Source organism: Eptatretus burgeri, chromosome 12 (genome assembly GCF_056783735.1).
Source record: "Eptatretus burgeri isolate ZD-2024b chromosome 12, Ebu_testis_v1, whole genome shotgun sequence".
NCBI classification, from domain to species: Eukaryota; Metazoa; Chordata; class Myxini; order Myxiniformes; family Myxinidae; genus Eptatretus; species Eptatretus burgeri.
The window spans coordinates 47148353-47169570 of NC_140972.1; the positions used below are offsets into that span (position 1 = coordinate 47148353).

At 47.8% G+C, this 21218-nt stretch overlaps 1 protein-coding gene across 2 annotated transcripts in view; it reads right to left on the minus strand.

The window, feature by feature from the left end:
- Nucleotides 1–241: 241 nt before the first annotated feature.
- Nucleotides 242–21218, minus strand: part of JAGN1 (jagunal vesicle mediated transporter 1) — a 27937-nt gene continuing 6960 nt past the window's right edge. For both annotated transcript variants that reach the window (XM_085850385.1, XM_085850384.1), the window contains exons 2-4: nucleotides 6132–6233; nucleotides 4502–4575; nucleotides 242–4249 (exon numbers count right to left, since the gene is read on the minus strand). In XM_085850385.1, coding sequence (XP_085706511.1) covers nucleotides 3894–4249; nucleotides 4502–4575; nucleotides 6132–6233 — 532 coding nt within the window. In that variant the 3' untranslated portion in view covers nucleotides 242–3893. The remainder of the gene's footprint in view (nucleotides 4250–4501; nucleotides 4576–6131; nucleotides 6234–21218) is intronic.

Sequence of the window (21218 nt, forward strand, 5' to 3'; positions counted from 1 at the left end):
GGTTTATTTGTCAAATGGTAGTCCTTCAAAAATCGGGTGTCTATTTACTGTCATTTTTTTTATGAGGGGCTGAGGAAAGTGGGTGGAGTTTAGGGAAAGTGGACATGGTTGATGAAAAGTGGGAGTGGCGTAGGAAAGTGGTCGTGGCTTATGGAAAGTGGGCGTGGCTTATGAAAAATATTGTGTGGCTCAGGAAGTGTGGTCAAACAAGAGCATTGAGAGAAGTTTATCGGTGTGTGTGTGTGTGTGTGTGTGTGTGTGTGTGTGTGTGTGTGTGTGTGTGTGTGTGTGTGTGTGTGTGTGTGTGTGTGTGTGTGTGTGTGTGTGTCTGCAACGCGAGGCTCCACAGCACAAACCAGCAAACCGATTATTTTTCAAATGGTAGTCCTTCAAAAATAGGGTTGTCCATTTACCGTCATTTTTTATGAGGAGTGCCAGTTGGCAAAATACGCAACAGGAAAAATCTTGCCAGGCAGAGGAACAATTGTATGTGAACCAATACGTCTTGGCAATGAATCTTCATCGGTGGATCAGTCAGAATGAAAAGCATCGTATCCAGCACTTCGATCCTAGCGAATCCCTCGTCGCCTACCGGCTTGTCTGTTTGATTGTTCAATCAATGTTTTAAATTTGTACTGACGTCACGTATCTGTATCTACAGAGCTATCAGAGTTGGAAAGGAGTTTGGAGTCAAGGACAGAGCTGGAAGGTGGAGCAGAACGGTCCAACGGAGAGGCAGGAAAATCGCTGAGGAAGAGCTCCTGGTCATGGTCACCACACACCTACTGACTTTCTCCAGAGCTGTATCTCATTCGCTCTATTTAAACTTCAGAGCATCGGTGAAGTTCAACAGTCCTTTTCAGAACCCCCATTATACATCTGCACCTCACACTCTCGCATCTCATCTTCCTGACTCACTCAGAGCTCCAGTGAATCAAGTCACCAACGGTTCTTTTCAGAACACATAACACACTTTCACACCTCAAATGCTGCACCTCTCCACATATCCATGTCACTCACTCAGTTTAGTACCATGTAAGCCAGCTGGCTCACATTCGGGTAAGGGTGGGGTCGCACTCAAGCCCCTCCTCTCGCACTCATCTGTCTATCAACCTTTCTCTTCTTTTTAGCTTAGTGTATGCTTAACGGTTGGGGTGGCTGGCTTAAGATTCCAAGGTATTGAATTCAACCCCTTTCGTTCAATTGAATTAACACCAGTTGGGTTGACTCAGCCTGTCATCCTTCCGATATTGGCAAAATGAGTATCAGGTTACTGGTAACAGGGGGCATTGCATCAGCGGCACAACCACACCCCCAGAAAATGATGCAGCCAAGCAGCTAGTCTGCATATGAATAAATAAGTAACTTATTTTCCCGGAATGAATGTGATGCCTCAGTTATTTGTGATAAGTGATTGTCAAAAGGGGCTTCTATGCTAATATAAGACTTTCTCATGTGTGCCTTTGTTTGACTTGTAAATATGTGCATTGTGAATTATAATGTCTTCCAATATATCCAGTCATCTGTTTTCATTGATTAAACAGCATGCTGCATCAGGGAGTTCACTCTAGCCCATTTGTTACAAGTAGTCAGAAGCCAACGTGTAACAGTAAAGCTCGGCAGTATCCTGGAATCGGTTGTGCATTGGGAGGCACAGTACCCTATCTGGGCAGTTTAGATTGCCATTGAAGAGAAAGTCGGATTTGAACGCTGGACCTTACCTAAATGAAGCATTTCATACAGTGCCTGTCATTGTTTAGAAATCCATCGCACCACGGAGTTATCTGTGGAGCCGGTGCCTTCAGAATCCTCATCAGGGAAGTAGAATCAAGAACTCCCCTTGTAATCCACCCCAAGGTGAATCCATAACAATATCGTTTTTTTTTGAGGTGTATTGTTTTTTAACCTTTGGTTTTCCCCAACTTAAAAAGGACACCCAAACAAGTTACGTATCGGGTTCAACAATTTAAACGAGAAGGGCACTCTTCGACGTCACCAGATATGCCTCCGCCCATGTTATTACATCATTTTACATACTTGTACCATGTTTGATTTAAATCCCTGAACCCAGAATCAAAACATTAAATACTTCTAACTGCCAGACCATGTGTCTAATCAGGTTGAACTTGAAACTATATATTCCTCCTGACTACCAGATCATAATTGTAACGTTTCACGTCGATTGATGAAGCAGTTCAAGAGGAGTCGATTTTTAAAGATTTTTTGTTGAATGCAATATGGCTGCCAGACCATGTGACCTATTAATTATTTGTGAACACACTGGTATCCCCAAGGATTGGGAAACATGTGAGTGAAGTTTCCCCTCGATCTGTCAAGTCATTCTGGAGAAGAAGATTTTTTAAAGGTTGATTCTTCAAAAAAAAATCATAGCTGCCAAACCATGTGACCTTTGACATCATAGTTGGAGAAATTTTGATCTTCATGGATAGGCGATCATACCTGTAAAGTTTCACTTCGCTCCATTCAGCCATTTCAGTGAAGAAGATTTTTGAAGGCTTTCATGTTTAAAAAAAAATGGCTGCCAAACCACATGACCGATGACATCAATTCCTCCCCCCCTCACCCCCCATACAATTTAAACCTAGATTACTCTCAAAAGTTTTCATGTTGATCGGATAAAGCATTCGACGTATGCATTTATGATGTCATAACAGCACCTAAGACATCAAGAAAAAAAGAAACACTTATTTCCGATGGGGAGTACTTGACATGTGGCAAGTTTCAATTTTTCCATGGGGCGATTTTGGAGATAAAGAGGTCCAAAGTTTTTCCTTTTTTCAACATGGCTGTCACAACACATGACCTATGACGTCATAAGTATCATTAAAACATTCTACATGAGTAGTTGCACCAATGGTGAAAATTTCATCTCAATCAGATAACCGGTTGCAGAGAAAACAGAAAATTAGCATGGACGGACGGACAACCTGAAAACATAATTCTTCCGGCTTCATCAGCGGACGCATAAAAATAAATCATTTCAAATGTTATGGTGCTGGGAAGCCCAGACATTTCTATGATGGGTACAGCAATAGGAAAGTTGAACACCAGTTGTAAATAGAATGAAATAATGTTGCTGTTTGGAACAATATACTCTCAGACCCTGCTTTCGCTAGGGATACGTTCCTGTAAAATGCCACGAATAGTGAATCCGCGAATAGCGGTGCATTGTTTCAATGGAAAATTGTGGGATAGGTTCCCGTCGGTTAGTGATTCTTGAGGACGAAATCAAAAATCTCTTGAAAAATCACGAATACGCCCACGTAAAACCACGAATATGTCCACAAAAAACCCGTGAATACGCCTGTGAAAACACAAAGGAAAATGCGAAAGCGTGAAGCACAGGGCCATGAATGTCGAAGCAGGTCACATTTTATAAACCGCAAACACTCGGGGTCCGTGAATAGCGAATCCGTGAATAGCAGGGTCCGACAGCAATTTATTTTGCAAAACTGTATTGGAAGAACAGAAACGACAAAGTAAGACTTAATTTCCTTTACTTCAAGAGTTGAAGAGAAATACAGTACAGTACCAGTAATAACAAACCATGAAAATAAATAAAGAATTGTCAACCAATAAGATTCTCTTTCGATGCCACCCCGCCGCGCCCCCCCCCCCCCAATATTTTTTTTCCTGCTACTCATATTCACCATTGGTTTTATATTCTCTGACTAGATGTTCCCAGTTCTAAATCTCAGACGATTCCTAGTGAGAGTTATTCCATCTGTTATCGGGCTATCCTTTCTTTCTTTGACTCAAATTATTCATATCTGTCCACAAGGTAATCAATATACAGGTTCCTTGCAGCCTCCAACAATCTCTGCTGCCCTCTCCCTGCCTCAATCTTCCTATCTTATTCTCAGCAATGTCTTTCACTCAATTTTGCTCTTCCCATCCACTCCATCTCCCCAAACACCCATCAGCTTTTTACAACATATTAACTTCACAGTATGGACTCCAAGCCCAAGAAACAATGCCAGGTCCCAAGCCCAGGTATATTCTCCAGATTCTTCCACGACTGCTCTGGCTGGCTTTGGTTTGCCCCAACTTCCAACAGCCTCGAGAAAACCAAAGAGAAGAGGCCCAAATCCACAGAGAGCTTGACAAATAAGAGAGGCAGCAATATATGGCGTATTATTGCGAGGAAGAGAGACAAGAGAAAGTATGGATGACAAAGGAGAACAAAGGTATAAAGTCGGCCAACGAGGTCGGAATGTCAAAAATGTGCCTGTGGATGAGAAGGGAGGGAGGGAGGTGGTTAGATTTCAACAAGTTTAAAAAAACAATCATCAAACCGAAATGCACAAAACGAAAGAGAAGAGGGTTGATAGGTAAAGGTAGAGAAAGCTGAACATAGAGGAAGGAGTGAGAAGGAGTGAGAAGGGCAAAGGGGACAAAGAAGCAGCAACAGTGACAAGTTAAACAGCGATACAATAACATGGGTGTAAGGAATGTGGGTGGTCAGAAACAGGCTCGTTACCCAGTGCTGAAACAACCACCCAGAAGAACAGCTGAAAGCACGATAACCACCGAACCTTGAATTTGAGCTTCACACTGAGAGCAGAAAGATTACAGTTCAGCATGCACAAACAAACACAGCACTTACCCCCTTATTTAAAAAGTACAAAAACACAAAAGGAGCAGCTTCTGCTTCCAGCAATTTTCAGGTGTCATAATCGCTCGAAATGCCCATTCATTCATCCACTGCTTCCTCTTGCCTTAGGTGTTAGCTAACAACCCTCATCAATGGACAGCAAAATTGCAAAAGGGCCCAATTATGCCTCTTCATCACAAAGGGAAAGTTTTGACATTTATCATTTGATAAGTAAAGTTAAATGTTAATCATTCATAAATTTTTACAAGTTCACACATGTGGTGGTCGAATGGCAGCTTAGCTGCCGGGGTAGCTATCATTTCTTGAAGCACGACTGTGTCGCTGATGCAGTGCCCCTCTACCAATACAAACACTGGAACTGGTACTCATTTCGCCAACCTCGGAAGGATGACAGGCTGAGTAAACCCCCTGGTGTATTAATTCAGCGGCCGGTGGGGCTTTAACTCAGGACCCTAGGATCCCAAGCCGCCGACGGGGCTTGAACTCAGGACCCTAGGATCCCAAGCCACCACCCGAACCACTGAGCCAAAACCAGGCTAAACATGTGGTGCATTACATGATCCGTGCAATATCGACTACAGAGCACTCAAGACACAGACACCACCAACCCCTTTCCATTTAATTTTACACATTTCACCCAATTCAGATATCCGTTTTTACCATTCCATGATAGCTGAACACATACAAAGTCATTAGAGTCTTTTCTCTCTTCGGTGAAGATTAATTTGGGCTAGCAGGATGGCCTGGAGGTACACACACTTGCCTCTAAAACTGTCTAGCCAGGGTTTGAATTGCGGCCCAGCTATAAATTGTTAATCTCGGTGTTTCACAGGCAGGGTGATTCATCAAAGTATGTGCCATCCCTCAGATGAACGTTAAACTGAATGGTAGTTCTATCTGCTGGCATTAGTTGGTGGATGTTGAAGATCCCACGGTTAGTCAAACGTCAGGACTGAACAGCCGGATTGTGATAGTCTTGGGCCAAGCTTCCCCCTGGTCAACCCCACAATAATGTGGGAATAATTTTGGCAGTTAAAAAAGAAGAAGAAGAAGCAGACATTAATTTTGTCGTCTGAAAAGTTGTTTTCCTCGTGCTGTTTCGAATTTCGTATTATAGCACCACATGGTACTTTGTGTCGAAATCAATAACCTGTAGAATCACCAAATTTTAGAGAAAGCAGAAAGTGGTTGTACATACAAGAGACAACAGAACAGAAAACCTATTCCTATTAAAAATGTTTTATTTTTAGAGAACAACATTTTCAAAAATTAATTGCATAATTTGTCAATGAAAGCAAAGGAAAGCTGTTCTGAAAGTATGCTCACTCAAAATAAGTCCCGTTTCTCGTCTATTTTATCTATTTTCTTGTTAGTAATGTCGACTAAGTTTTAACTCTCAACATTTGCCTTTGGTCTATTTAATCTACTGCAGTATCCATTTCAAATGAATAATATTTAAGGTCCAAACAATTACCATAATCAGCTCTCCACACACCTTTGTTGGTAGCGTGCTGCTATCTGTTCCCTATGTCGATAATCCCGACCATCCATGCTCGTCACCCTTCCATAGCTTCCACGGACAATTGTCTCTTTCTCTCTGCAAAGCAGTTGCATACATCAATCACAGTGAAACAAATGAAAGTAATTTCCCATTAATGCAAATGACAAGGTAAACTGAAATTTCAAAAACTGAGAATTACTATATTTGATTGTGATCTTACACAATCTTTCATATGGCATTCAACTTGGGAAATTTCTCCAGTAACTTCAGTGTAGGCAACCATGTCTTGCCTTTGATGCCTCCGATTGGCTGTGAAACAATGATGTCACATGAATTTCATTGTCAATCAGGAACTCACAATGACAAGACATGGTTGCCAACACAAAATGTATAGGGAAATTAACCAAACTGCATTTACTGCTGAATGGTAAATTTACCAGACTCAGTGGTATTGTGGTGAGATCATCTGCTCTGAATGGGGGAGGTAAGCGGTCCAATTCTGACATGGACCGAGTCGTAATACTAAAGACTTTAAAAATGGTATGTGCTGCTTTTTCACTTGACACAGCAATAATAGGATAGAGCATTGATAAACTCCATGGTTTGGCACCCCATGGGGGAGTGGGAGAAGAGTGAAGGAGGGCTTGAGGGAGGTATTTCTTGTCAATTTTCCCTGCTGACTACGGAGCAAATAGCCACTTCACAATATGGCATCATCGATATCCAATGTCCCGGGAAGTTACATCACTTCCTCAAAGGTCAGGGGTTAAGTTTGGCTGAAGTCTGGTGGGGGGTGGAGGAGAGGTTGGAGCTATGAGAGCTGTTATAATTATATTGTTTGTTTGGTTCCAGGACCACAAGAAAAATACCAGATTTTTTGCATTGATTGCTAAAAGGTGTGTGTGTGTTTTTTTTATATCCACTGCGACCTCAAAACTCAAAACCTCTCGTCTCATCCATGGACATTTCCCATATTTCCTCGATTGTCATGAGTCCGATTTGCATCCAGAAATACAACAATTATGGTTAACCATTTTGAAACTGCCTCTCTTCAAGCGCTGAAAATTGTGTTTAAAGACTATTTCACTGACAGATTTTGTGCTAGCAAATGGCAGGTTAAAAGTATCCCAGTGAGCAGAAGAGAGTCACTGAAAACACACACACCGCATGCGTGAAAGGCCTCTTTCGCATCTGCACATCATTTTGAAAGTTGTGTATTGTCTGTCCATTCAAAATGTAGGGCCATCATTTTTTTTCCTCCACATCACAATGGGTGCTGCTTAAAGCAACTTTGTACAAAATATTATCTCTATAAACTCAAATTAAATACAAGGGGATGGCAAAGCAGAATATGCGATTTTAGTTTCACCTTTGACACCTTGGCTGAGAAATGAAGGAAAGGTGTGCAAATGTAATTGTTGGAAAGAAAGGGGGAAAAAATGGAAAAAGCAATATATCCTCTCTCCCTGTAGGAAGAGGGGAGACAAGCCTGGTATTGGCTTAATGGTTATGGTGGCTGGCTTAAGATCTTAGGATCTTGAGTTTCAGCCCCTGTTGTGCCGTTGAAATAACACGAGGTGGGTTGACTCATGCTGTCATCCTTCCGAGGTCAGCAAAATGAGTACCAGCTTACTTGTAACAGGGGCACTGCATCAACGGCACAGCTGCACTTCCATAAATTATGCAACCAATAGCCACAGACTGTATATGAAACAATGAGGGGAGACACAAAATGGTGGATGTGTTTTTTCTATGCAAGGATGCAAAGGGACTATTCTTGTAATGATCAGTCTTGCATAATTATTGGATTTTTAGGTCATCTCTGCCGAGATGACCTAATAAAGCCGGACCAAATGTCCTTCCGTACATCTGTACGTCCGTATGTCCGTCAACAATTTTTCTTTCTGATCTTGATGAAACTTAGTATGTGGGTAGAGGTCGACGAGTGTTGCACAACGATATAACTTCTGTCCCTGTTCAAGGTCAGGGACGAGGTCACGAGGTCACGTAAGTTATAAAAATCGCCATTTTCAAAACCTATCTAGTCTGCCATTCTACAAGATATTCGGCAACTGTTTATTGATTATGATAGTAAAAAATATTATCTTGTATCTAACCGGACAGATTTTTGAATTTCCTTCCCGTTTGATCGTCACGTGATCTGGAAGATGGCCAAAAACGCCGATGCGATTCGCAAAGAAGGAAGGAAGGAGAAATGAAATATAAATATAAAACACATTTTTAGCCTTTTATATTTTACATTTTCTGCCGAAGGTGCAAAAGTTTCAAAACCTGAAATGTAAACGTCGGCATTTATTTTCAAAATATAATTTCGTGCGCGCGCGCCAAAATGCCGAGTCATCTTCAACCAAACTGCGTAGTAGAACTGCGCAGTAGTCCGGTCATGGCGTCTGAGCAGTGGTCAGCGTGGTTCAGATTGACTGTGGTTTCTGGGGCGAAGGTGATTGTTAAGAAGTATGTCGGCGGTATAAATTCGAGTGACTGTATTGGTGATTTAATCACGCAACATCTTGACAACGAATATTCTGGCCGAACGATTGCATCAATTCGGTGCATCAGCAGGGATGATTCGCAGGCTCCTCTCGATCGTGCCGATATCTAACATAATCACCGGCGGACATAGGGCTGCAGGCTGTGGGGCGAGGCCACGAATCCCGGATGAGGGGATAAGTGATCAATTATGCTACATGCTTCGGGCTTTCTGATTAATATATCAAGGAGTACATTCCATAATTAATGAATTAATAATTAATGAATCTGGCATACAAAATGTTTTTTCATACCTGACATGTTACTTTGTGCAGTGTCACGAAACTTCTGTGGAATTAATAATTAATGAATTTGCTAGCTCTAACGATTTTCCAAACCTCAATATCTCTATAAATACTTGGCCAATTTTCATTCTGAAAGTTGCATTATAATCAGTGAAGAATAATCTACAGGATTATCATAATCTCCAAGAGCTAAGCCTATTTTTTCGTTTTTTTTCTACAACCGGAAGTGAAATGTCCCCAGAGAGTGGACGGACCGGAAAACCTCGTATTGCACTTACTGGTGATTCTGATGTGTTAATCCGGGTACGAAATGAACAATACATAATTATTAATTATGTCATTAGTAGTATTATCCTAGTGCATCTCTGTGAACTAATTCAATCCAAACGGTTAGTTTCGACTGTTTTGTGGTTACCTGAACTGAACATTGAGAACTTGTGGTATTATAGAGATGACCGGTCACCCCCACACGGGGGTAATTTTTTTTAAAGTGGAATTTAGTTTCCCTTTCACCGAAACCAACGTGCAGTTAACTTTATCAATGACAAAATACTGGAATGTTATGATAGCCAAGCTCAGCATGATGCCAAATACAGGGTCCAGAGTACACACCACAAAACATGTTTGGAATTACAATGCATTTAACATTTGGAAAAAATTACTTTGGTGAATGCTAACATTGGAAGAACTGTAATAATATTGTTGCAAATCTGGAAGCCATGAGCACACAACAGACAGGTCCTATAGATCAGTTATATCGGTAACTACGTGTTGCCAGTTAGGGTCCTGTCCCTGGTCTAATGGGTAATTAAATGTTCATGCGCTGTGGAGTTATTTTGATAGAGTTTTTCTTTTATTTTTACACCACCAACATCAATGCCGACGACACCGCATCACCCTCACCTTCACTTCGCTTGAACCCGGGCCAATCAAGGAGCTTGCCGCCCATTTTGGCCAGTGGGAGAGACGAAGAGCGATTTGCGTGCCAAAACCAGCCAGTGAGAGAGGGAGGGTCGCGAGGAGGCGCCCCCCAACCTTCCCCGCCTCTGAAGAGGGGGTATAATTATAGGCACGGTCTGCGCGTTTTAGGGCTCTGGTTCTGTCAAGAAGTGCGCGCACGGGTTCTGAGAATTCTGGCAAGAAGTGAATATCTGCACGCAGGGCGGTTGAGTGCGAAAGCATCTGCGCACGGAGTGGTCAGTGCAACGGAGGGTCTTCGCCCGCCAGCTTTCGCCCTGCTGACTTCGTTCGCCTGGAGCCTGGTCATGAGGGCATCTGGATCGAGCTGGGGGTCCAGTTCTGCCTCGAGGACCTGGTCCTTGAAGACCGCGCGAGGCGGCCAGGTCCGAGACAGGCCTCAAAAAAAGACCATTTTGGTCCGATTCTTTGGGTGTGTGTGTGTTTGTGGCGCCAGTCTTTAAGTAGTGAATGGTATAAGTGCTTTTTGCTTGTACATACGTGCATTTCTTTTTATCGGTTTAACTCTGCCCTTAAGTGCTCCCCTCATTCCCCCATTGTGAATAAATACCCCGATTGTTAAATATTTCAGCTCGTTTGTGTCTTTTCCTCCATTGGCTTAGCGTGCTACATGTTGGGAAATTAGCCAGGCTGTTGCCGTTGTAACAGGATATTTGGGACTGACGGATCTCGGCGATCAAACCGCTCGGGTCACACGTGGTTCGAGAACGCTAAGCGGCTTGTTCCGTATGGGTGCCGTCGATGGTGTGGAGACTCGGTAAATCGCCACGTGGTCTCTAAGTATTTTGAAAATTGGCGAATAACCCTGTATCACGTGGCAGAAATATTGACGCTTCACAGTCTGATAAGGGACCCGTACTTTTCCGGAGTTTTCCGAAAAGGTACGATCTAAATTCCGGGTGATTGGTCGAGTCGACTCTGCTGCTCCATCTAGCGATCGTGCTCACAGCCGATACCCAGCCCCGCAACAATATTTCTTGTAAATCTTTGTAACTGTGAGCTGAAACGTATAATCAGCCAGTGGAAGCTTTATATAAAGTATCAGCCTATATCGACAAAGAGACACTATTTTGAACATAAAATGTCATCGAGTGTGTTACATCTCCCTTTGTTGGCCTTTATTCTACCATGCAAGTGTATCAGTCAATTTCACCTTTGAAATCAGTGGTTCATACTGTGGCGAATCTGGAAGCCATGAGCACACAACATACAGGTCCTATAGATCAGTTATATCAGTAAGTACATGTTGCCAGTTAGGGTCCCGTCCCGGGTCTAATGGGTAATTAAATGTTCATGCGCTGTGCAGTTATTTTGATAGTTAGGGTTTTTCTTTTATTTTTAAACCCCCAACATCAACGCCAATCACACCGCATCAACCTCACCTTCACTTCGCTTCCTTAACCTCGATCTGACCGACGTCATGGTGGGCGGAGTTCAAGGAGTAGTTGCGCGGCGGCCCTTGACCAATCAGCGTGCAACAAGTGGGGTGACCGTCGCCCAGCCAATCAGATCCCGCGACATGAGGAAAGGACTCTGCGTGACGTCACCACGCCCCCGGGCCAATCAAGGAGCTTGCCGCCCATTTTGGCCAGTGAGAGAGAAGAAGAGCAATTTTGCGCGCCAAAACCAGCCAGTGAGAGAGGGAGGCTCGCGAGGAGGCAGCCCCTCCCCCCTCTGAAGATGGGGTATAATTATAGGTGTGGTCTACGCATTCGGTTGTTCTGGGTCTGGCGCGGTCTGCGCGTTCGTCGTTGTTCGGGTCCTGGCAGGAAGTGCACGCACGGGTTCTGGTTCTGGTGCTGGCGGGAAGTGTGAACATCTGCACGCAGGGCGATTGAGTTAAAAGGGCGTCTGCGCACGGAGTGGTCGGTGCCGCGGAGGGTCTTCTCCCGCCAGCCTTCACCCTGCCGACTTTGTTCGCCTGGATCGTCCGGATCGTGCTGGGGGTCCGGTTCTGCCCCGATGACCTGGTCCTTGAAGACCGCACGAGGCGGACAGGTCCGATTTAGGCCTCAATAAAGACCATTTGGTCTGATTCGTTGGGTGTGGGCGTATGTGTGTTCGTGGCGCCAGTCAGCTAAGTAGTGAATTGTATTTAAGTGCTTTTTGCCTGTATATACGTGCATTTATTAATATTCGGTTTAACTCTGCCCTTATGTGCTCCCCTCATCCCCCCATTGTAAATAAACATCCCCATTTGTGAAATGTTTTTGCTCGTTCGTGTCTATTCCTTCATTGGCTTCGCGTGCTGCGTGTTGGAAAATTAGTCAGGCCGTTGCTGTTGTAACGGGATATTTGGGACCGACGGATCTCGGCGATCAAACCGCTCGGATCGTACACGGAACGAGTACGCTAAGCGGCTCGTTCCGTACGAGCATCGTCGAGGGTGAATTTCCCCAGCAGTTTGGACCATGTGGGTATTTAGGTAAATTGAAATTGGCAATCGACCCTACCCCACGTGGTCTGTCTATTGGCGAACTTCGGTCCAATAAGGGACCCGTACTTTTCCGGAGTTTTCCCAAAAGGTACGATCTAAATTCCGGGCGATCGGTCGAGCCGACTCTACTGCTCCATCTGGCAGTCATGCTCGCGGCCGACGCCCAGCCCCACAACAATACAACCACTATTGCTTATGGCAACATGACTACATATTCAGAATCCACACAGACACTGCATAAACTCAGGCAGACAACATACCCCAGGCAGAAAACATATTATTTTGATAATTGCTGTAATTAATAAGGGAAAGAAAAGCACGAAAAACGAAATAAAATGGTGCCATATTCCCTTGTTTATAGGTGATAAACTGATAATTTTTACCTGTGCCATTCAAAGTGGGTGGAGGTTATGTTTTCACTCCTGTTTATCTGTCTGTTTGTGAGCAAGATATCTCAAAAAGTTATGAACGGATTCGGATGAAACTTAGTGGAGAGGTTGGGTGTGTGACAGGGGTAATTGTTTAGATTTTGGTGAAGATCTGGATCCGGATATGATAATTGTCAGTGATTCTTCACAATTGAGCGATAGGGTCAGGTCAGGTCAGGTATGGGAGCATGCGCCAGAGCAGCGCGTCGCTGCATCCACTCCGTCGGTACTCCAGGGGCCTCCGTCTGGACATACCCCAGGCAGATGCCTGGCCTATCCCCATCTCCTTGAGATGTTCATCAATTTGCTGCAACCATGAGGAACGTGGTCGGCCCACTGGCGTCCTCCACTCACGAGGCTCCCTCGCTGAGAGAATCTGATCAGCAGGATCAGAGTCAGGAAAACGGGCCAGATGTCCATACAGCCGCAGCTGACGCTCACGGACGATGCAGGTAACAAATCTCATTTGAGTCTGTCTCAGCAACCGCTTGTTGGACACAAAGTCTGACCAGCGATAGCCAAGGATTCTCTGAAGAGACCTGGTACCAAAGGAATTAAGTCTCTGTCTTAGATCCCTGGTCAGAGTCCAAGTCCCACATCCATAGAGCAAGAATGGAAGCACCAACGACCTGAAGACTCAGACTTTCGTCCTCCCTCACAGGTACCGGCAGCACCACACCCCATAATCCAGTGAATCCATGACTCCCCAGGCCCGACCCAGACGTCTGTTCACCTCTGGCTCACAGCCAGCAGACACATGAATATCACTGCCAAGGAAAGTGAATCTCTCCATGACCTCAACATCCTCACCACAAACAGGTACAGAAAGGATAGCAGCATCCAAGATGTCAATGAAAGCCTGGATATTAGTTTTGACCCAGGAAACCCGTAATACTAGCGGCTCCGACTCCTCATTCACCACCTCGAGGGCCCGCAAAAGGATATCTGGAGTCTCCGCAAAGATGACTGCATCATCTGCAAAATCAAGGTCAGAGATCTTGACATTCCCAAATGATGCACCGCAGCTTGATCTCTCCGAGATCCTCCCCAGAATCCAGTCCATACAAGTACTGAAAAGTGTGGGGGCCAGTACACACCGCTGATAAACTCCAGTAACAACTGGAAATAAGTCGGAGATGGTATCACCACATCTCACAGCACTCATTACCAGAGTATAGTTCAGACATCAGATTGTTCAGTTTTAGTTGCATCCCACGAAGACCAAGACTCCTCCAGAGGGCATCCCGATTCACTGAATCAAACGCCTTATAGAGATCAACATAGGCTGCAAACAGCCCTGCCAAAACTCTCGACTGCGTTCGGTGAGGACCCGAAGAGCAAGAATACGGTCAATCATTGACCTCTTTGGTGTAAAGCCTGACTGTTCTGGACGCTGGTGCTCAAGCAGATGGTGGCGAAACCTATCAATAATTATCCGAGCAAAGACCTTGCGGAATTATCCGGGAAGGGCGATCACCCTTCCCTTTCCAGAGAGGGACAACAAGGCCCCTTCTTCCAGTCAGTTGGGATGACTCCACTCTCTGCCACACTCTGCCCTCCAACCAAAAACTGACTCTGTCACGATTCGCCTTGCGCTCGCCGTTTTATAGGCCGGCAGGAGAAAACAAAATGCAAATTTCCGGATCAGAATGACCTCGGGGGCGGAGCCACGCTCGCCAATTGGATAGAGGAAAAGTGGGCGTGAACCTCCCCTGATCCTAGAATTTGCATATATGGATTTCACACAGACGTGCCTGGAGGCGGGGCCAAGCCGCTCTACGCTTGCTGATTGGACCGATCAGAAGTGGGCGTGTAGCGTTCTTGATCCGAATTCTCCCTCGGAAAGGCCGCTATTTGCACTCGCGGCTCGGTGCGTATCTTGAACGAGCCCAAAACAGGCCGACGCTCAGTGTTCACAGGTGGTGCGGGAATGGCCGTAGAAGGAGAGAGGTGAGGGTGGTGGAGGGTTTATCGGTGGTGGTTTGATGGTTATGGCAGTTGAGACGTGGTTGGTTTAAAATAAAGATAGAACAGAAAAACGGCTATCTCAAAGCGTCGCAGCCCGAATGAATCACATAAATTCCCTATAAACAACGGGTTTGGGGCTAACTACACATGCACTTCGAGTTATCTCACCTACGGGCCCTGAATGGTGCATTGCGAATTTCCACAGCCGTAACAATATGTATGTATATTGTTGCGAATTTGCGCCTGCCGACGTGCGAACGGCCATTTAACTCGAATTGCGGCACGTCGCCCACCGGACGGACAATTCTGTCGTGACCCTCTCGGAACAACGCCGGGAGCTAGTCAGGGGTGGGGGTTTAACCTCACCACGATCGTGCCGATTGCCCACCCGCGCAGGATAGGGTTGCTCGCCAAGTTCGATCTACCGAAGTACCTACACGAATGGTCGACCGGGCGATCGTACCACGCCACAGGCCGACTCCGGACACGAACCGCTTAAGTGGTCCATTCCGTGCTACAGTGATAATCGAGCAGTGCTATCGTCGGCCTTGACGGTTCCGCTTAATTACCGGGATGTTGCACCCACTACGAACCCCTTACGTGAAGCAGGATGGAGAGTCAATTTAAAAGGAAGGAGACGAAGCAGAGCGGGAACAGTTCAACAAGCAAGCATTTTATTCACACGCACACACAGACAAGCACAGAAGGCATGTATTTACAGCCATGCAATTATGCACAAAAAGCAAATGTAATACAACCGACTAACGCGTACACACGGCAACACTTACACAGTTTTACTTCACAGACGGTGCCAACACACATTTACACAAAAGCAAAAGAAAGAAGCCACCCTCACAGACAAGGAGGCAGACAGGCCCGTAGACCAAATGTGCGTGGGACCTAGAGGAGCGGCGAGGTCCGCGAGACTGGGGAGGTCTCACCCGCGTTCTCTTGACGCGTTGTCGGGCAAGCCGCAAAGTGTCCGCACCGCTGTGCCCCGACTCCGGGCCCCTGGCGTGCTTGTTGGCACCACGTTTGGGGTGGGGGAGGAATGGGGCCCCCTTTTGCACTATCTCAGCGCGGGGGAAGGGGAAATTGTTGATGCCCTGGGGGCGGGGAGTAGCTGACTGAATTGGGTCCTGCAACGAGGGGAGCAATCCCCCACACCGCAGCCTCGTCGCCGACTGCCGTCCTCCTGGCCTCGGACCCGAGCTCCCCTGCCCCGACCAGCCGCCCGCAGCTCCACCGCGCGCACTCGACTCAACTCCACCAACGCGGCGCTCCTTGTCTCCAAAAGCAACTCCTCGACGACACACTCTCCTTCCAGTTCCACACTCTCCTCCGACCTCAACTCAAGGGCCCGAGTCGCCTTCCGCTCGCACCTTTATAGCTCTCAGGAGAAGCCGATATGCAAATATGCGGATCAAAACGCGATTGGAAGCGGGGCCACCCCACCCTCTGTTCAGCCATTGGTCAGGCAAAAAGGGGCGTGAACCTCCCTGGATCCGCATATTTGGATAAACGGACTTCACCTATGCGCGCTTGGAGGCGGGGCCAAGCCACCTCGCATTCGCCCATTGGACGGAGGGGAAGTGGGCGTGAAGCGTTTCTGATCCGAATTTTCCCCTCGGAAAGGCCGCCATTCGCGCTCGCGGCTCGGTGCGTTTGGCACCAATCGCCGAACGGGCCCGAGACAGCCCGACGTTCAGTGTTCACAGGTGGTGCGGGAATGGCCGTAGAAGCGATGATGTGGGATGAAGTTGTGAAGGTAAAGGCGAAGGTGGTGGTGTTTGCGAATGGTTGTAGAAGCAATCATGTGGTAGCGTAGGTGGTGGAGGTGGCGTCGTTGTAGTGTGGTTGGCGCTGTGGTGGGGATGGCGTGGTTGTTGAGATGCTGTTTGTTTGAAATAAAAGATAGAACAGAAAAACAACTAACTCAAAGCGTCGCAGCCCGGATGGATCACATAAATTCCCTCTATACAACGGGTTTGGGCTAACTACACATGTACCTATGGAGATATCTCACCTGAGGGCCCTTTATGGTGTAATGCGAATTTCCACAGCCGTAACACTACCCCTCCCCTTTTTACAGACTCGTCCCGAGTCGTCAAATTCTCGTGTGCCATCATGTGTAGTTCTCCCCTAGTACGTTTTACCTACAGATCCCTGAGTGAGACATTCATTGTATTCGTGTCCCCAAAATAAATAACCTGAGGGCTGAGTAACTAACTAAGCAAACCCACTCACTCAGACGACTTAAATAAAATTGCCGGCGTTGACAGACATGCCGGGGGCGCACTCATATTTACAGTACATCTTAATACCTTAACTTACAAATTTTACACTAAACCATGGCCCAGGATCAATGGACTCTGCAGGGAGCAAAACAAAAGTCAACCAGTGCACGGGCCGCCACTGCAGGCCCGTGTTGTAGCTGCCAACAGGACAGTTCTTGCAACTTCACGACGATCCTGGCGCACATGGCAATGAACAAGGGTGGGGGGTGGGGGGGTAAATCAAAACAGAACGGGGCAAAATGGACGAGGGCAGTAGGCATGGATGTCAAAGGTGATCAGGCAAACACAGCCCGCAGAACAAGGCCGCTGCAGGCAAACACAGCCGGCAGATGAAGCTGGCCAGCCTTTCGCCTTGAGATGGAGGTTGGTGGAGGGAGTGCGGTGGTGCTGGCCACTCAGAACGTGGGCTCGGACCTACCTACTTGTTTCCCTCCCAACCTATCGCCTTTGCCTGTCACTGTACCTACCCACTCCCTTAATTTGTAAAAACCAATTTAGCCCCAATTAATTTATTTGTTGTTTTTATTTTTATCCTTACTTCCCCACTATAATTTCGTCCCCTAACCCCCTTTACTGTCTCTGTTCGGCTAACCTATCGTCCCCAAGCCTACTCCCACCCCTACATTCCCTTCCCGGAGGGGAATAAGGGAGAGATAGCGTCCTGTGTCGAAGCCCAACTCAAGCCTCAGGATGGCCTCCCCAGACTTCAGCGATCTAACCCAAAGTGGGTCCAGCGGCCCACAACGAGAGCGAAGGGATGGATGGTGCGGAGGGGTACAATTCCTATCTACCCTATCCATTAACCTTTAAACTACCCCGGGGCTTTCAACAAGCGCCTCTCGCTTAACCTATCGGTTCTAGCAACCAAGATTCCCGTCACCTGTGTTGGTGTCCTTACAATTTCAGGCCTCGCCCCCCCCCCAATTTTCTCTCCGTGCCCTCACACGGTTTCGTGGCTGGGACGCGTGGCTCCCTTGGCAGGCACGACCCTCTGCCGATTCTCCGACGATGGCACCCCCGGGCACTACACTGCCTCCGAGCCTACCAGCTCCGTAAACACCGGGGAGTGCCCTCCATGGCGACTCCCCTGAAACGCTCACGTGGCAAGCTGGCGCCCCGGGCCCCTTCCCTGGGTGCCCGTGCCCAATGCACTGCCCACGTGGCTAATGGCGCCCTGGGCCCCCGCATCCCGCGGGCGCACCCGTGCCCACTACGCTATCCCGGCCCCCCATGGGCCCTTGGCCTACCACGGCCGACTAGCCCGGTGCCTGGGGTACCCACTCAGCGATACCTTTCGCAGCCACGCTCCCAGCCCGTCAACAGGACTCCTGCACCCCTCCAAACAGGTATCGAGCCTACACTCCCACCAACAGCAAAACTACTTCCATTTTGTCAATGTAACTAACCCCTCTACCTCACTTTACTCTGACCCCGGGGTCCCTTGGGCGGGAATCACTCCTCCCCCCAATCACTCATTGCACCATGCATTCCACATTCGCTCCACTCACACAGATCCGCTGGCCTCACTCACTCAATACGTTTCCTTTCACACCTCACACATCGCTGAATCCTGCCATCCTGCTCACTACATCCCCTAACTAACTCGTGCTCCCACGTCATCCCTTAAACTACAGCACGTTCCTTTTAACACTACGTAGCTAAGCTACGTCCCCACTACACACTCAGTCTGTCTCTGTCTCCAAATCATTAAAATCATTTCCCATCCTAAATCTGGCTACAATCCCTCGAACTAATCCATTCCACGGGCCCCATGAGGACTTACCCCTGCCCCATGAGACCGGTCTAGCAAACACTAACTCTTCCCCCTAGCTAGTTCCATCCTGTGCCCTGGGCAAGGGGGTCTTCCACCCCTGCCCAGGGAATCCTGTTCACCCGAAAGCGAGGCTTGCTTTTTTTTTTCACATGCGCAGCACCAGCGCGGCAACTCGCAACCTGCGCACCAGCGCGGCAATTCACAGCCGCGCACCTTTGGCGTGACGTCATGGCAGCTGTTCGCGTCCCTCGTCCCTCTTGGACGGTACCATCCAGCAGGGATTCACCCTCCTGCCGGATTCCAACCATACACGCAGCCATGACGTCACCCGGCGCATAAAAAAAAAACACAAGCCTCGCGTCTCGAGGGGTTCCCCACGCGAACACATGTGCTCCGCCCGTTGGAGCTTAACACACACGCCCGCGTGGAGAACCCGTCCGGTCCAAATTCGAAATCCTGCCTAAACTTTGTCCGTCGCGGGATCAGCAACATCCACCGCGGGCGTTTCCGGACCGGGCTTCACTCCCGCAAGCGAGCACGTGGCGGCCTCGTGCGTTGCACAGCACGGACCTCGCGCTCGCTGCTGGGTAAACCCAGCGCGGTCCCCAATCCAACTATGGCTGCTACTCGGCCTTTGTCTATCTGTCGCCGTCGTCTACGTCGCACGCACACACTCCTGCATGCCATGACGCTCACACACCTCTCCATGACACTCGGACATGCGGTTGCGTGTTCCCGCATACCGATCGTCATCTCTCTTTCATACCGCTTTCTCACACACGTGGTCTCTGTTACACACACCTTTTCACTCACGATCGCCAAGTCACTCACGCTATTCGTGCGTTTCAGCACGCATTTCGAACCACTCGAAACCACACACACCAGGACACTCACGCTGGGAATTCACGCCACAACAAGGGGTTCCGAGGGTCTCCAAACCCCCCAAGCTCCGTGTGCACCCATCCACAGCACTCGCCCCCTCGACCTCGCAAAGCTCGACCGGACCCACCTGGTCGAGATCCGCTTCAAGGGAGCATAGAGTCTCCCTCCGTTCCCGAAGGAGGCTATCCGGCTGCTTGCACCGGGTCACGACACATTCCCCTAGCTCCCCCTCATCGTCCTCCACTAACTCCATGTGTGTGTGCTCGTCTTTCACCCCGTCTTTATCGTGTAGTCTCTCTCCTACTTTTTCTATCTCCCTTGTCTCTGTTATTCCTTCCAACTCCTGTGTCTCCGTCACCTCTACCTCCTTTAATTTCTCAGTTATTTCTTTCAACTCCTGCGTCTCCGTCTCTGTCACCTCCACCTCCTTCAATTTCTCCGTTATTTCCTTTAATCCATACGTCTCCGTCGTCACCTCTACCTCCTTTAATTTCTCCGTTATTTCCTTTAATTCCTGCGTCTCCGTCACCTCTACCTCCTTCAATTTCTCTGTGATTGTCGTGGCGGCAACGCTCGTCATCAACTGTGCGAGTTCATACACTTCTCGTCCAATCATCATTATTTTCTCCGTCAATTCTTCCTCACCCGTTATCGTGGTCCGAACCGCCGCCACACTCCCCCTCGACTCAGTATTTCCTTTAGGTAGCGTCCTGGTCCCGTTTGCAAATTCTCGGAGCATTTTTATATCCTCCGCCATTGTTCCCAGATCCCAATCCTTTTGCTTCATCGCAAGGTCCATGACGACCATTAGTTGCTGCATTGTCACATGCCCTGGCCGCATCCACTGACCACGTTCAGTGGTGCAATTGCGACAATAAAAATAACCCGATGCATAGCATAGCCACTTTTTCCATCCCTGGGGTAAAGATGTGTCTTCCTCACGGGTGTCCTGGAACATGGTTTCTACATTACAACACGTATTCATTTCTACCCCCGGCACCCGCTCGCCTTGAGACTCTATCTTATTTCTCGTAAGGGATTAATTTAAAAAGCTCGTAATTTGGAGGGAACGGGGGGGGGGGTCGCCTCGCACACCCCTGCTCCGTTCCCCGTGAATTTAGCTTTGAGGCGGGGCCGATTCGAATCCCACTCCCGGACACCAGTGTTGCGACTTCGCGCCCGCCGGCGTGCGAACGGCCACGTAACTCGAATCGCGGCACGTCGCCCACCGGACGGACAATTCTGTCGTGACCCTCTCGGGACAACGCCGGGAGCTAGTCACGGGTGGGGGTTTAACCTCACCATGATCGTGCCAATTGCCCACCCGCGCAGGATAGGGTTGCTCGCCAAATTCGATCTACCGAAGTACCTGCGCGAATGGTCGACCGGGCGATCGTACCACGCCACAGGCCGACTCCGGACACGAACCGCTTAAGCGGTCCGTTCCGTGCTACAGTGATAACAGAGCGGTGTTATCGTCGGCCTTGACGGTTCCGATTAATTACCGGGATCTTGCACCCAC